General features: G+C 32.4%; 1 protein-coding gene and 1 non-coding gene across 2 annotated transcripts; one reads left to right on the top strand and one right to left on the bottom strand.

Moving 5' to 3' along the window:
• Positions 1-9,515: 9,515 nt before the first annotated feature.
• LOC139780928 (aromatic-L-amino-acid decarboxylase) lies at positions 9,516-13,767 on the bottom strand. Its single transcript, XM_071719673.1, has 7 exons — positions 13,567-13,767; positions 12,913-13,146; positions 12,121-12,250; positions 11,150-11,410; positions 10,735-10,943; positions 10,416-10,616; positions 9,516-9,815 (listed from the first exon to the last, which is right to left on the bottom strand). The coding sequence occupies exons 1-7, from the start codon at positions 13,765-13,767 to the stop codon at positions 9,516-9,518; spliced, it is 1,536 nt and encodes a 511-aa protein (XP_071575774.1).
• Positions 12,672-12,743, top strand: Trnap-agg (transfer RNA proline (anticodon AGG)). Its single transcript has one exon. It is a non-coding gene; the product is annotated as a tRNA-Pro (tRNA).
• Positions 13,768-14,711: the final 944 nt, after the last annotated feature.

Raw genomic sequence — 14,711 nt, 5'->3', positions numbered from 1 at the left:
TTATTCTTATTAAAATTTATTGAAATTTATGAAATAAATGGAAAATCCAAATCCTAATTAAATGATCTTCAATAGACGAACGAAGATGGAAGAGAGATAGAGAGACAGATTTTATAACATCCTTCTTTGGATTTGATTTTAATTATCTATTTAATTATTAATTTGTGAAATTTTTTAAATATTCAACAAATTTTAATTTTCTCGCCGAGTATTTTAAAGTTTTAAAATATTGGCTTAGTTATACTTTTACATTTTAGCAGAAATATTGCAAAATGAGAAGAAACAGATCGTTTGAATTAGAGAGAAATGGTTAAATTAAGATTCTTCTTTTCTCTCTCTCTCTCTCTCTCTCTCTCTCTCTCTCTCTCTCTCTCTCTCTCTCTCTCTCTCTCTCTCTCTCTCTCTCTCTCTCTCTCTCTCTCTCTCTCTCTCTCTCTCTCTCTCTCTCTCTCTCTCATTTACGAATGTTCCAACTTTGCCAGCTCCGAATGACGAAAGTTTTTACTTACGTCGTCGAGAATTGCGATCAAGAATTTCATCCTGGGGAAACTGCAGTCTCTTTCACTAAAAAAAAATACTTAGATCCAAGAAAATATTTTTTCACATAGTACCAATGGCTTATTTACTTAATATAATCACATATTTATTTAGAATTAGATATTTTTACTTAATTTAAGTAAATTATTATTTTTACTTAATTTAAGTAAAGATATCTAATTCTAAATAAATATGTGATTATATGAAGTAAATAAGCCATTGGTACTATGTGAAAAAATATTTTCTTGGATCTAAGTATTTTTTTTCAGTGTATTAGTATTGTGTTGTAATTTCAGTTCTTTACTGTTAATATTAACGAAACTGTCGTGAGTTGAATCGATTTCTCACCGTAGTAAGAAGCGCGATCTTGTGTTACGACCTACGTAAAATGATTAATGTAGGGAATGTTTTAAGGTTCAATGGTTATTTCATGATACATAAGTGTAGAGGGATAGTAAATGATGGAATACACCAAAATACACAAGTGCATAGCTCTTGTATTTTTTGTTTAACTTAATATCTTGTATATCCCTCCTGTTTAGGATATACGGCAAGTTAGCATGCGGGATTTATGCCATAGTACAGACACTTTGTAAAACTCGAAATCTCCTATGTGTTCTTTTTCCTTCTTTTTTTAGATCATATAACAATAATCTTTAATACATCTATCGCTCTTCTATTTTTTTTTAAATTTTTTCAGTTTTATAAGTTGTTTATTATTCTTACATCTTAATAAACTTCTTACACACATTTTATAACTTATTATGACATTTTATTGCCTTAATTATAAACATTATTTGTAATTTTTTATAAGGCGTATATTTCACCCATGAATGCCATATAACCCATCACTCCTCTGATATATGGCAAAAATGCAAGAGTTTCTAAAAGTTTTTTTTATTAAATACAAAGAATGAATATTTTATATTTCTATTCTTTTATAGTAGTAGACAGTATAAAGTTTTTATTGGTATAATTTATTTGCCTTAAACATAGTAAATAGTACTCGATAAATTAAGTTTCCTTTAGCTGCGGTGTATATACTGGAGTTACCCTATAGCGCGCATAACAGGTAAGGGTACCAAGCGCCTCATTTCGCCGATATACCTCGGCATCCCTCGGCAAACGGGTGTTTCCTGCAACAGTGACCCCGCGATTTATATCCGGTTCCGTTTATCTTCCAGCGACACGGGGAGAAGAAAGAAGCTTATGAATACGGCACTTACTTGCAGTCCACCGCGCCGACCCAGGACTGGTAATAGCACAGGAGAACGGCGAAGATAATTAAGGATCGCTGCACAAACGTCTGAAAAAGAATTAAGATTATCTCGCGTGAATTATGAATTTGTCACAGGAACACTTGCGATTCCTTGCGTTTTTGCTTCGAATCGCATATAGCTCTTCCATTTATTAATAACTCCCAAGTTATTAATTAATTATCCGTCTAAAATGTCAGGGTGTAGGTATCCCGCGTCCGGTCCGCAACGCGATCGACGACAACGACTAATTGTCTTCCATAAACGAACTGCTCTCCGAACTTTCCATCGAGCTTTTTAGTACTGATATTGACTTTTACAACTTGACGTTATTGAAGACGCGGATGTTTAAAATTGCCTCGTATTCTTGTTGGTTAAATTTAAAACATGACGTTATCCGGATTCTCGTAAAAGAAAAAATGATGAGCACAAGAAGCATCGCGCCTCTTCGCGTCGTCGAAAATTTTTTCTCCTTTGTGTCTTCGAGACATTTTCTCTTTAATTACCGATTCCGGTAATTAAAAACTATACTCTCGTTGTTACGATCGCGAGTACAAATTTTTTCTCACCTTGTTATGCCGCTTCATTAAAAGAAAAAAAAAAGAAATCGATATCGTTTGCGATTAAACACCTGAGCACGTATTACAAAACTTTTCGGATTACTAACTTAAATGTAGAATATTCTAACATCAACACCCAGTTACGGCTCGATGCTCTATATTCTATGATTGATTTTCGGAATGGATTTTGATTCAAAATTGTTCAGTTATTTACTAGATTTCTATTATATTTTCTAATGAAGTAATTCTCCGATCGGAATCCATTCTAAAAAGTTTCATAACACCTGCTTCGACCGAGCCGGTCTTTATCACTCTGCAAAATATCATTTTCACTCGTGGGGAAAAAAGGCAGAACGGAAAAGGCGATTAAAAAAAAAAGAAGAAGGAATGAACGACAACGAGAGAGAAAGCGTGCTCTATTCACGAAGCAAATATAATTTGATGATTTAATTAATTTGAATGGATTATTCATTAGATACTCACGATCGTCATTTTGCTGAAGAGGAGAGAGACCAGAAAGAGCTCTGTGAGTTTCGAGGTCAGAGGGCGAATGATTGGTGGTACTCGCGCGGGCTACATTTATACTGCAAGCTCGTTCTCTCTTTCTCTCTCTTTCTCTCTCTCTCTCTCTCTCTCTCTCTCTCTCTCTCTCTCTCTCTCTCTCTCTCTCTCTCTCTCTCTCTCTCTCTCTCTCTCTCTCTCTCTCTCTCTCTCTCTCTCTCTCTCTCTCTCTCTCTCTCTCTCTGTCTCTCTCGCTCTCACTCGCTTTCTCATCCCTCTCGCTCTCTCTAGCTTTACCACCCCCTACTCTTTCCTATCCCCCTGTTGGGGTACGGGCTACGTATATTTCGTGACTGACACATACTTGATTTCGTGGTATGACTAATTTATAGAGAAACATGTGTATCTATACATTGGCGATAAAGTATATCAAGAACATAAAGTAGAGAACATACACTTTTTATTTTTTCAGTTTACGTCGAAATATATTAAGCATCGTGAGATGCGTGATAGTTTGAAAAATATATGTGACCATAAAGATAATCATCACTTTTTATTATACTACAGAATATAAATATGTAAAATAAAATCACAATACTTAATATCTTATACATTGTTTAGCAGATAGGTACTAAAAACACACGTTTCAAATTGCACGTTTCAAACATTTCGCTCGAGCGATAGATGTATTAAAGATTATTGTTATACGATCCAAAAAAAGAAGGAAAAAGAACACATAGGAGATTTCGAGTTTTACAAAGTGTCTGTAATACTATGGCATAAATCCCGCATGCTAACTTGCCGTATATCCTAAACAGGAGGGATATATACAAGATATTAAGTTAAACAAAAAATACAAGAGCTATGCACTTGTGTATTTTGGTGTATTCCATTATTTACTATCCCTCTACACTTATGTATCATGAAATAACCATTGAAACTTAAAGCATTCCCTACATTAATCATTTTACGTAGGTCGTAACACAAGATTGCGCTTCTTACTACGGTGAGAAATCGATTCAACTCACGACAGTTTCGTTAATATTAACAGTAAAGAACTGAAATTACAACACAATACTAATAAACTGAAAAAAAAATACTTAGATCCAAGAAAATATTTTTCCGCATAGTACCAATGGCTTATTTACTTAATATAATCACATATTTATTTAGAATTAGATATCTTTACTTAAATTAAGTAAAAATAATATACATAAATTAAGTAAAAATAATAATTTACTTAAATTAAGTAAAAATATCTAATTCTAAATAAATATGTGATTATATTAAGTAAATAAGCCATTGGTACTATGTGAAAAAATATTTTCTTGGATCTAAGTATTTTTTTTCAGTGTACGGCATAAAGGCACATAACAGAATAATTGCGAGCAAGTACCTTCATTCCTTCTATTTTTTCTGATATCTGCGGCGTAAATACCGGAGTTACCCTAAACTGCGAGGAAGGAGACTGCAGTTTCTTCAGGATGAAATTCTTGATCGCGATTCTCGACGACGTAAATAAAAGCTTTCGTCATTCGGAGCTAGCAAAGTTGTAACATTCGTAAGTGAGAGAGAGAGAGAGAGAAAAGAATCTTAATTTAACCATTTCTCTCTAATTCAATCGATCCGTATCTTCTCATTTTGCAATATTTCTGCTAAAATGTAAAAGTATAACTAAGCCAATATTTTAAAACTTTAAAATACTCGGCGAGAAAATTAAAATTTGTTAAATATTTAAAAAGTTTCACAAATTAATAATTAAATAGATGATTAAAATCAAATCCAAAGAAGAATGTTAAAAAAAAAAACAGCCCGATATCTCAATATTTGCGGAAGTTAGAGCAACCACGGACATTTCTAAAAAAATTCAAAATTTTTTTTAAAAAACAACCCCTTTACCGATCATCGCCAAATTCAATACCAACCTTCCTTGAATGATACTCTATCGATTAAAAAAGAAAACAGCCCGATATCTCAATATTTGCGGAAGTTAGAGCAACCACAAACATCAAATCCGTACATACACACACACACACACACACACACACACACACACACACACACACACACACACACACACACACACACACACACACACACACACACACACACGGACATTTTTTTTAATGCGATATTTTGACGTTTTAAAACACTCTGAACATATTAGCATCAAAAACTCAAAACAATCTTTTCTTTGGTTTCTTCTACCCCTATTTCATATATAATTCTTTTAAATTTGGTTGACTAGACCCAACTTTATACGCAATCAAAGGTTCATATACGAAATTTACGAAAACAAAGCTTCCTCTATGAGGAAGCAAAAATGGTACCTCTCAATATATTAACTCTCTGCCCCCTTCCCCTTGAAAAAAGTTGATAAAAACGCCTATGGCAGAAAATGAATAAATAGGCGATAAAAAAGATATTTTTCGTGTCCGCTCACATAGTGCAACGAATACTGTTAGCCCCCGTTAAATTTTTAATCCTTTGGGTAAAGAGCCACATCACCGCACCAATGGTCCTACTCATGGTAGAGTTATATAATCGGCGAAGAGCCATGTGATATCATGGTGCTCCAAAAAATAAGTACTGATCATCGCAAGATATGCGCATACATATGATGGACATGAAATATTTAACATAATAATAAAGTAAATGTCAAATATTTTATTCAATGCATCATAAGTTAATTACTAACAAATCGTTGATATATATGTTACAGTTCTTCGCTGCTCACACCACTCGATCTTGCAATCCGTATAAACACTCAATCAGAAATTGATTAAAAAATTATATCTTGATACATGTTGTAAAATTTATTGTTATATAAAAACCTACAAAAAATATTAAATCCATGCAAATTCTGCAAAAAAAATTTATATATTTTCCATTTAGGGGAGACCGGGGCTCGTTGGCACAAGAGGCAAGTTGGCAATGCGTTCCGTTTATGTATTTATAGTGAAAAAAACAATGGAAAAGTTATCACAAAATATCTCTTATATGACATAGGTACTTTTCCCAAAGTTTTATTTTAATCAGACAAGTATTACAATAGAAAAAGAGAAAACTCTGATTCAAGAGGTGACAAGTAAATTTTCGAGCGTTTCAAAATATCGTATTAATGTTCTTTAGCTTGAGAAGTAAATCAAAGTAACGTATCATTAGTTAAAAGAAAAGTTTCTGTTGCTATACGACATGTTATTTTGACTAACAACAGTAATTTATTGTAATAAAATAACTGAAATAAAACGTACGTAGGAATGGGGTATGTTGGCTCATATCAAGACACGCTTAGCTTGACTTGTTGTTGCCGCGCGCGTGAGACCTGTGTGAGCATGTGATTTGCTACCTACAATGCTGACAGAAGCTAGATATATATTTATATTAATATTTTTATGACAAAGAAAGCTACATCTAAACTAAACCGAAAGTATATTCGTAATTCGCCAACAATATAATAAACATTAGACGTTCATTCCATCGACTACAATTGGCAAATAATCATCGTGACGATTCGACTATTGGTTTTGGTCCGATTGATCGTCAAGATATTAATAATAATCTTTGATACTTATATATATATATATATATATATATATATATATATATATAAGCATCTCATTTTTTAAATATTTTAAGAGTGGAATTTAAATTATTTAAAAAATGAGATGCTTATATATATAAGTATCAAAGATTATTAATGTCTTGACGATCAATCGGACCAAAACCAATGGTTGAATCGTCACGATGATTATTTGCCAATTGTAGTCGATAAAATAAACGTCTAATGTTTACATCTAAAATAGTTTACAATTGTTTTTCTGCAACAGCATTTTGCTATTCGATCATTATAAAATAACTTTAAAAGATACAATCTTTATCAAGAAGTACATATCCGTTACCCGTTTTGTGTTTCTATTACGTTTTCATTAATTTAACATGGACTTTTGTCGCATAGTCAACCTACTATCGGGGCAAGTTGGTTACAATGCAGCATGTTTGTATTTCACTTATTACAAAGAAACTATACAATATACAGGAGCTTTCTTGGCATGAAAATGTAGAGAAAGGGTCTCTCTATTATATTAGTACTGTTTAATCATGAAAATTAGTTGTTTAAAAACTCAAATGCCGAAATTGTGAAAACGGTGCCCCGATCTCCCCTACTTTTTAATAATATAATTTTACATAATATATTTTCGCGATGTTAATGAGTTCGATTACTATCTACTGTACATGTCACATTGAATTGCTGCTACATAATATTTAGTTGGTTAACTATGCGCTGTTATTATTAACCGTCTATTTGACTAACATAATGTCAAATAAATGTCCGAAGTTGCATCTTCGAATATTTCGTCGTTATTAAAGGCTCCTGTTCACTCACTGCAGCCATCTTGAATTTATGACGTCAGAAAAGCTCGCATTAACGTTATATATGTAATACATAAAAAAAATTCGTCAGATTTTTTATTAGGGCTTTTGTTTGCGAGATATCTTAATCAAAAGCACGCATAAAAAGAATATTCCGGAAAAGCTACTTGGTAGCGCCGCGCCGCGGTTATATGCCCCTGAATATAGGCAATAACTCAAACAGTACAAATCAATTTATATTTTATGTACTTTGCGACGACGCTACCGCAACACTTGATTGTACATAATCGGGATAATGTTTTAATGTTTCTTTCTTATGCGTTGCTAAACGTATATTATCACACTAAATAAATTAAGCAGGTTTAGGGACTACATAATGACTACACATAGTCCCTGTTAGAAGTCCATATTAGAATTTAGTGCAGAATTCTATTTTATAATGTGTAATAGAGAAACATAATAGACACGTATGTAATATTAATATGTGTCAATATTCACGTATATAAAATTATTGTAGAATTCTATTCTGAATTCTCGAGAATTATAAGGTCTTTTAAAGCATATTTTAACACAAATTAATGTAATAGCTGTGTTTATTCATTTCCATTCATACGAGCGATGAGTCATAACTTAACAAAATTACTAGGCTTTTCAGAAAAATAGCAGTAAACCATCAGTTTTATTATCTACGACTCTAATTTACTTTCAAAGTTTGATAACTTAATTAAAACAGAAATAATTACGTATTTTTTTATTTTTTTAAATTTTGTTGAATTTATTTTAATAAATATCAAAAGAACAATGGAGAAAACTTTCCTGTAAAATAATTTGAGTGTAATGTATACATATACATTTATATATAAATAGTTAAAATTTGCTACTGGTAATTAACTTATCAATATTAGCAGATTGTTTCTTAAAATATATATATGTCGTAGGCAAATGGTTATTTTAGGAAAATAGCTTCTGACTAGGCAAATGCTATCTGCCTGGCCAAATAGCTTTCACCATTTATTCTTGCTATTTTCCTAGTCAAATGCTATTTTCCTAGGCAGATGCTATTTGACTGAACCACTGTTAGGCAAATGGTATTCCGCGAAGCATGCATTGGTGCACTTCAGTGACGCGCTTTAAACAGTTAAATACTTTTAAAGCGCGTCACTAACCTATGTAGGTTAGTGACGCGCTTTAAAAGTATTTAACTGTTTAAAGCGCGTCACTAATCTATACGCCGAAGGCGTGTTCTGAAATCAGTGAGAAGTTGTCGCGGGGCATGTTCATGGTCGCTACATCTCGTCGGTAATATGACAGGAATCATAACCTAATTCCTGTCAACTTTAACGATTAATATCTCGCTTCGCGGGGCAGAGCGACACTTTTTTCTGCCAGATTCTTTCGTTTCGTGCAAAAACGCGTCAAATAAGCCTAATTTCATCGATTTCTGTGCTGGGGTAGCTAAACTGAACAATTACCCACCAATGCATGCTTCGCGGAATACCATTTGCCTAACAGCGGTTCAGTCAAATAGCATCTGCCTAGGAAAATAGCATTTGACTAGGAAAATAGCAAGAATAATTGGTGAAACCTATTTGGCCAGGCAGATAGCATTTGCCTAGTCAGAAGCTATTTTCCTAAAATAACCATTTGCCTACGACATATATATACACTGAGAAAAAAATACTGTTGCTTCAATTAAATGTGGAATCCCGGGGTGCCAGAAACATAAATAGTTGATTCAATTGTATAAATAGTTGATTCAACTATTTGTAGTCGTTTTAATATTTCAATTATTAAAACGACTACACTATAGATATTGAATCAACTATTTATACAATTGAATCAACTATTTATGTTTCTGGCACCCCGGGATTCCACATTTAATTGAAGTAACAGTATTTTTTTCTCAGTGTATACACAAGAATCCAGAAAACACAAATCTGAGTAATTGAAAATTAATATTACATTGTATTACATTGTCAAAATCAACAAATAATGAATCGATAAGCATTCGTGTAAAAATTACGATTACGATTACGAATCTAAATGCGCGTATTCTACGTGATAACATTATCTAAATTTTTCGCTTCATAACTTATTGTAATCTCGATATTATTAGAATTTTTAAATTAATCTGTATTAATTAATCTTACGTTGTTAAAATATTACATTGATGCAAACTCTGCATACAATTTACAAAAACTAAAGACACAAAGAATAATATACATAATACAACATCGATATAATATATTGTATTATTTGCGTAAATTTTTCGGATGAAAGATCAGTGTTATGATATTTTCTGCGAAATTTCCTTTGTCTCTAAGTTCAAACTTTCTATCCTTGTCGCAATGTCATCCGTCGATTTCACAATATTTTTCATCGATTCTTTATGAAGTTTTTCTTGCAAAATTTCCGTCGTCTGACTGCTTATTTCATTCCATGAAAAAGCGATATCTTCTTCCCGACATAATCGACTGCACACAACGAATCTAGCTACAAGTTTATGTTGATACGTGCCGACGACGAGATACACTTGTTTTCTAGTCTGCAGACGATCTAAGAGTTCTTTTGTCAAACTGTTATCACCCTGAAAAGAGGAATAATCTTTTTTGTTGCAGAAATCTTAGAAATAATTCAGCCAAGTTACAATTAAAGTTAAAATTATGATTATAATCAAAATAATTTAATTTATAATTAAAACTATAACACTGATTAAGAAGGAGATTCTAATATTATGACATTAATTAATTACTAAAATTAAATAGAAATAAATTTAGTTAACACTAGAACTACTGAGGATTAACTTGTACGAATTTTTACCGAAGGAGTAAAAATGAAAATAAATTTATAAAATTAATTATCTGTATATTTCAATAAAAACCAGAAAAAATTTCGAAAATTGTAATGGATAAAAATAAATAATAATTATTTAAAAAAGTGTCAAGCAAGTTATTTTGACCCTCTTGTTAGCTCTATCCGTTCACTCGTTATCGAGATCTCAACATCTCGAGTACTCGCAACCCGTTGCGTCGCGTAAAAGAGTCACGGTCGGTCTCGCTCCGCGTATACTTGGCGCGAGACACTACCGTGTCTCTTGATCTTAATTGAATTAAAAATTTATAAAATAAGAGAATAAGAAAATCTATGATTAAAGGTTAAATTTTTATTTTTATTTTAGAAAACGTACTTTGATACGGAAACAGACAAGACCCATAACGACCTCGGTGACTATTTCGAACCTGTTGTCCGACCTGACGTACTTCTCGAAAAGTTGCGCTAGTTTTATGGTGTGTCTAATATGTTCCTGAAGTCCTTGCACTCCATAAATACGCATAACGAACCACAGTTTTAACGAACGAAAACGCCGACCCAACGGTATCTGCCAATTCTATATTATGAAAAATTCAAGATTTACAAGAATGGAGAACATTTTTAATTACTTTGTTAAAAAAGATAGTCTCTATTAAGATAAGAATATTGTGTTGACAAGATTTATCAAATCTTACTCTATAATCCGGTACAAGTCCTTCCTTATCGTGGGCAAGGTATATTCTGTTAACACTGAACGCTTCTATAAGTCGTCTCGAGTTTTTTACCCACATTACCGAAGCATCGAAGTTTGTAAGTAGCCATTTATGAGCGTTTACGTTGAAGGAGTCCGCGTACTGAACGCCGGACATCAAATGACGAAATTCCGGACAAACAAACGCTGCACCTGAATCAATACAATTAATTAAAGTGATGAATTTTTATAATGACCACGTGCAATTATAATTTTAGCTGGTGATTAATCAAATAGCATGAATCTTTTTGTATGTACTAATAAATTTTAGCGATTATTTGAAGTAACGTATTACGTCGAATATATAAAACAGAGATGTAGATTTAATTAAAAAAAGAGATAAATTGCATTATATCTACCCGCGTAAGCAGCGTCAACGTGCAGCCATATATTGTATTCTTCGCATATTGGTCCTATCTCGTCGATATTGTCGAACGCACAGGTGCCAGTAGTTCCTAAAGTAGCGACGACGTAACACGGTATAAGGCCTTTCTCCAAATCTTCCTGTATCGCTTTCTTCAAAGTTTCTCCGCGCAGAGAGCACTTATCGTCCACTGGTAGCAACCTCATTGGCATTGATCCTAAAATTCCTGCTTTTTCCACTGACGAATTGCTCTGATCTGAAAATGTGTGGAAAAATATTTACGGCGTTTACTCAAATGTTTAACAACCGAAGGTTGGCAGCAGTCGGGAGAAAAAACATGTTTATGCAAATATGTAAAATTGGCATAAAGATGTAGGTAAGTAATTAATCTTTAATTAATTAAGTGTGATATATACAGAATATCCCATTTTAATTGCTTACCTCGAATATCTTGTAAATGACACATTTTCGTAGAAAATGTTTCAGACAAAATTTGTTTGGTCCTGAAGGGGCCACAAAAAACTACTTTTTATTTGACCTTAAGTAAAAAAACGTTATAAGGCCATTTTGATTTCCTTAAACAAGAACCCATATGTTTTATGGTATATTCTTATAGTCAAAACGTTTTTGAAATACTGGTTACAAACCATCTTACAAACGATGAGAACTTCCTGAGTTATGAATCTTTAAAGTTTAAGTACTGCCAGCATTAAGCTGCTGCAAGTGTTTGTATGCACGAATGTTTTCAAAAACAAATAATAATTTTTTTACGGCTATTTCAGGACCAAACAAATTTTGTCTAAAACATTTTTCACAAAAACGTCATTTACAAGATATTCGAGGTAGACAATTAAAATGAGACCTCCTGTATATATACAATCGATATTATATATGTGAATTCATAAATAATATTTTATCGAATAATACACGCATTTTCAAAATTTGTTTATTTCTATTGATACTTACTGGAAGTATATGCGACCAATTTAGATTTAATATGATTCTCGTCCGCCTCTGGATGAAGACGTTTCATTCGACGTATTGTGTGCTCTTTCGCAGCTAATAAACAAAGGAATGTACATTCACTCGCAGATCCCTAAAATTAATAAATTAATTAATGAAATTAATAAACTAAGTTCTATATAACTAAATTTTTTAAACATTAAGAAACGTTAGTATGCAATATTAAATATACTAAAATGTACAATTATTTATATTAACAGTATGATAGTAAAATTAGAATATACAAAGAAGAATTTTTGTAAGTAGAAAATTAAATTAATTAAAATAAATTTTTGTAATAAAAAGAGTTGTATAACACACATGAAACATAATACAAAATATTACAAGTTTTATTTAAAATTGTGATTTGTGATAGTTTTTATATTTATTATTAAATATCTATTATAAATTATTATAATAATTATTTATTCAAAGGAAATAAAATAGATTTTTTATAATGGCTGTAAATTATTAATTTTCTCTGTGTCCACTGTATAATAATCCAAATGAACAATGGCTCGTTGGTCTAGGGGTATGATTCTCGCTTAGGGTGCGAGAGGTCCCGGGTTCAAATCCCGGACGAGCCCATTATTTTTGTCATTTTTTTTTGCGTTATTTTAGTAATCAATATCAATTTAGTGTTAGATTAAAAACATCGATGCAATTCTATGTTTTATTTTAAAAATGTAGAATTTATGATCTCACTGTGTAAGTAAATAATGATCTATATCTATATATATAGATTGCTATAATTACTTGGATGACTCCTCCACCTGTTCCACTGCTGCAATTCAAAAACTCATTAGGTAGCCCTAACAGTTTGCCAAGCCAATTACACGTAATGACCTCGAGCTCGGTGCAAGCCGGAGATGCTATCCAGCTGAAACCGATGCATCCAATCGCGCAGCTTAAAATCTCAGCGACGATAGCTGGATAGGAATTAGCCGTTGGAAAATATGCGTGAAAGTGCGGCGAGTTCCAATGTGTTATCTGCACATATTGACGGAAATGATAAAAGCTTATCTTCTGTTTTTTATAACAATATAACAAAAAGAATGTTCGTAATTTAGATATTAAAAATTTTTTTTAATACGAGCAACCAAAATTATAAAACAAAAAGACAAACTGTAAGAGAGAAGCAACTAGACTATTAGAGTATTAACTTTAAGCAACACCGCACAGATTAATAGTATTTATTTTTAATTTATTGTATTTTATTACTTCCTCCTTTTTATTTCTAATTATATATTTAAAAAGAATCTATTTATATATTTAAAAAAATTATTTTTTTTCTTTTTTCTTTTATTTCTGAATAGAATCGTGATTTTATTGATGCAACTCTTAAGTATAAAAATTTACTAATGTGATATAACAAAATCTCTTATGACTAAAAAAGGATTAAAAATTTACCCCTGGCATAATATATTGTTCCACGTCTTTGAGCACTTCCTGCCATCTCTCGGACTTTTTCGGCGCTTCTTTCGGCAATAATTTACTTAAATAACCCGGCTCCACATCCGGCAATACGTTTCTGCTTCTTAAACTCTCAGTATAATCCGCGACATAGTCTATAGTCGCCTTTGCAAATTCCACGAAATCCGGCGTGTCCATATTTTCTCTGTCTGAATTCAAGAGCACGCGACACAATCGCGCTGTAATACACGTGTTGAAAAAAATTTTGATTTTAATTAAAATTTTGATAACATAAAAATAATGGGATGGGGCGATTGAACTGCAGCTTCCGATTTGTCGTCAAAATTAAGCTTATATATGTAGCAAATCGCTACTTCGCGAACGATTTATGTAACTAGTATCTACCGTTACGTTGTTATAAATTTTATGATCGCTATCAAGATTTTACCTTGAGTTAAACTACTTAGTACAATTTGAGCGAAATAATTCGAAGGCTTGAGCACTTGATGTCACATTAGCACTTCTTTATCAATTCTAAATTGTAAATATAGTTTTTAAAGAAGAATGCAATGGCATATATAACAGCACATACACAGTCGCTATTAATTTTTCATAAAAATTAGCACAATATACAAGCACACAGAATTCTGTATACTATCGTCACGATATAATACTGTCATAACGATTTATTAACTGCCAAAAGAAACGTTTGGTAGCTGAAGAGGAAAATTTCTCGTACAAATGTGGGAATCTTTCGATAAAATCTTGCGTCACGTTTTGCTTCCTCATAGAGGAAGCTTTGTTTTCATAAACTTCGTATTTTATTCTATTTTCAAGACAAATATCTTTATCTCTGGACTTTTATTTTATTTCTTTTCATACAATCCATTATCGAACTCGTACCTCTACGATCTACGCGTATTGCATGGAACAGCGAGAATTTCACTTCGTATGCACCTCTATAAACATCATCGTCTTTCACTCGGATCCGTGATTCGTATTTCGTTGTCACCACTGAATCGGACACAATGCCGTTACGCGAGAAAAATTTAACTGGCTGATCCGTACGACTCGAGATCGACGCGCAAGCCGGTGGACGATTCGGAAGTGAATTTCAGTCGAATACCATCCTCTAACGTTAA

This window comes from Temnothorax nylanderi, unplaced genomic scaffold, assembly GCF_030848795.1.
Source record: "Temnothorax nylanderi isolate EJ_2023f unplaced genomic scaffold, tnyl_v1.0 TNYL_tig0306_pilon, whole genome shotgun sequence".
In the NCBI taxonomy this organism is placed as follows: Eukaryota; Metazoa; Arthropoda; class Insecta; order Hymenoptera; family Formicidae; genus Temnothorax; species Temnothorax nylanderi.
This window is presented reverse-complemented; position numbering and strand designations above follow the sequence as displayed.

Excerpts from the sequence above, each read along its gene's own strand:
- LOC139780928 (XM_071719673.1), bottom strand. The coding sequence starts at position 13,767 with ATGGACACGCCGGATTTCGTGGAATTTGCAAAGGCGACTATAGACTAT. Across the intron at positions 12,251-12,912 it reads CAGGTGGAGGAGTCATCCAA|GGATCTGCGAGTGAATGTAC; the intron begins GTAATTATAGCA and ends TATTAATTTTAG. Across the intron at positions 11,411-12,120 it reads ATTGGTCGCATATACTTCCA|ATCAGAGCAATTCGTCAGTG; the intron begins GTAAGTATCAAT and ends ACACATTTTCAG.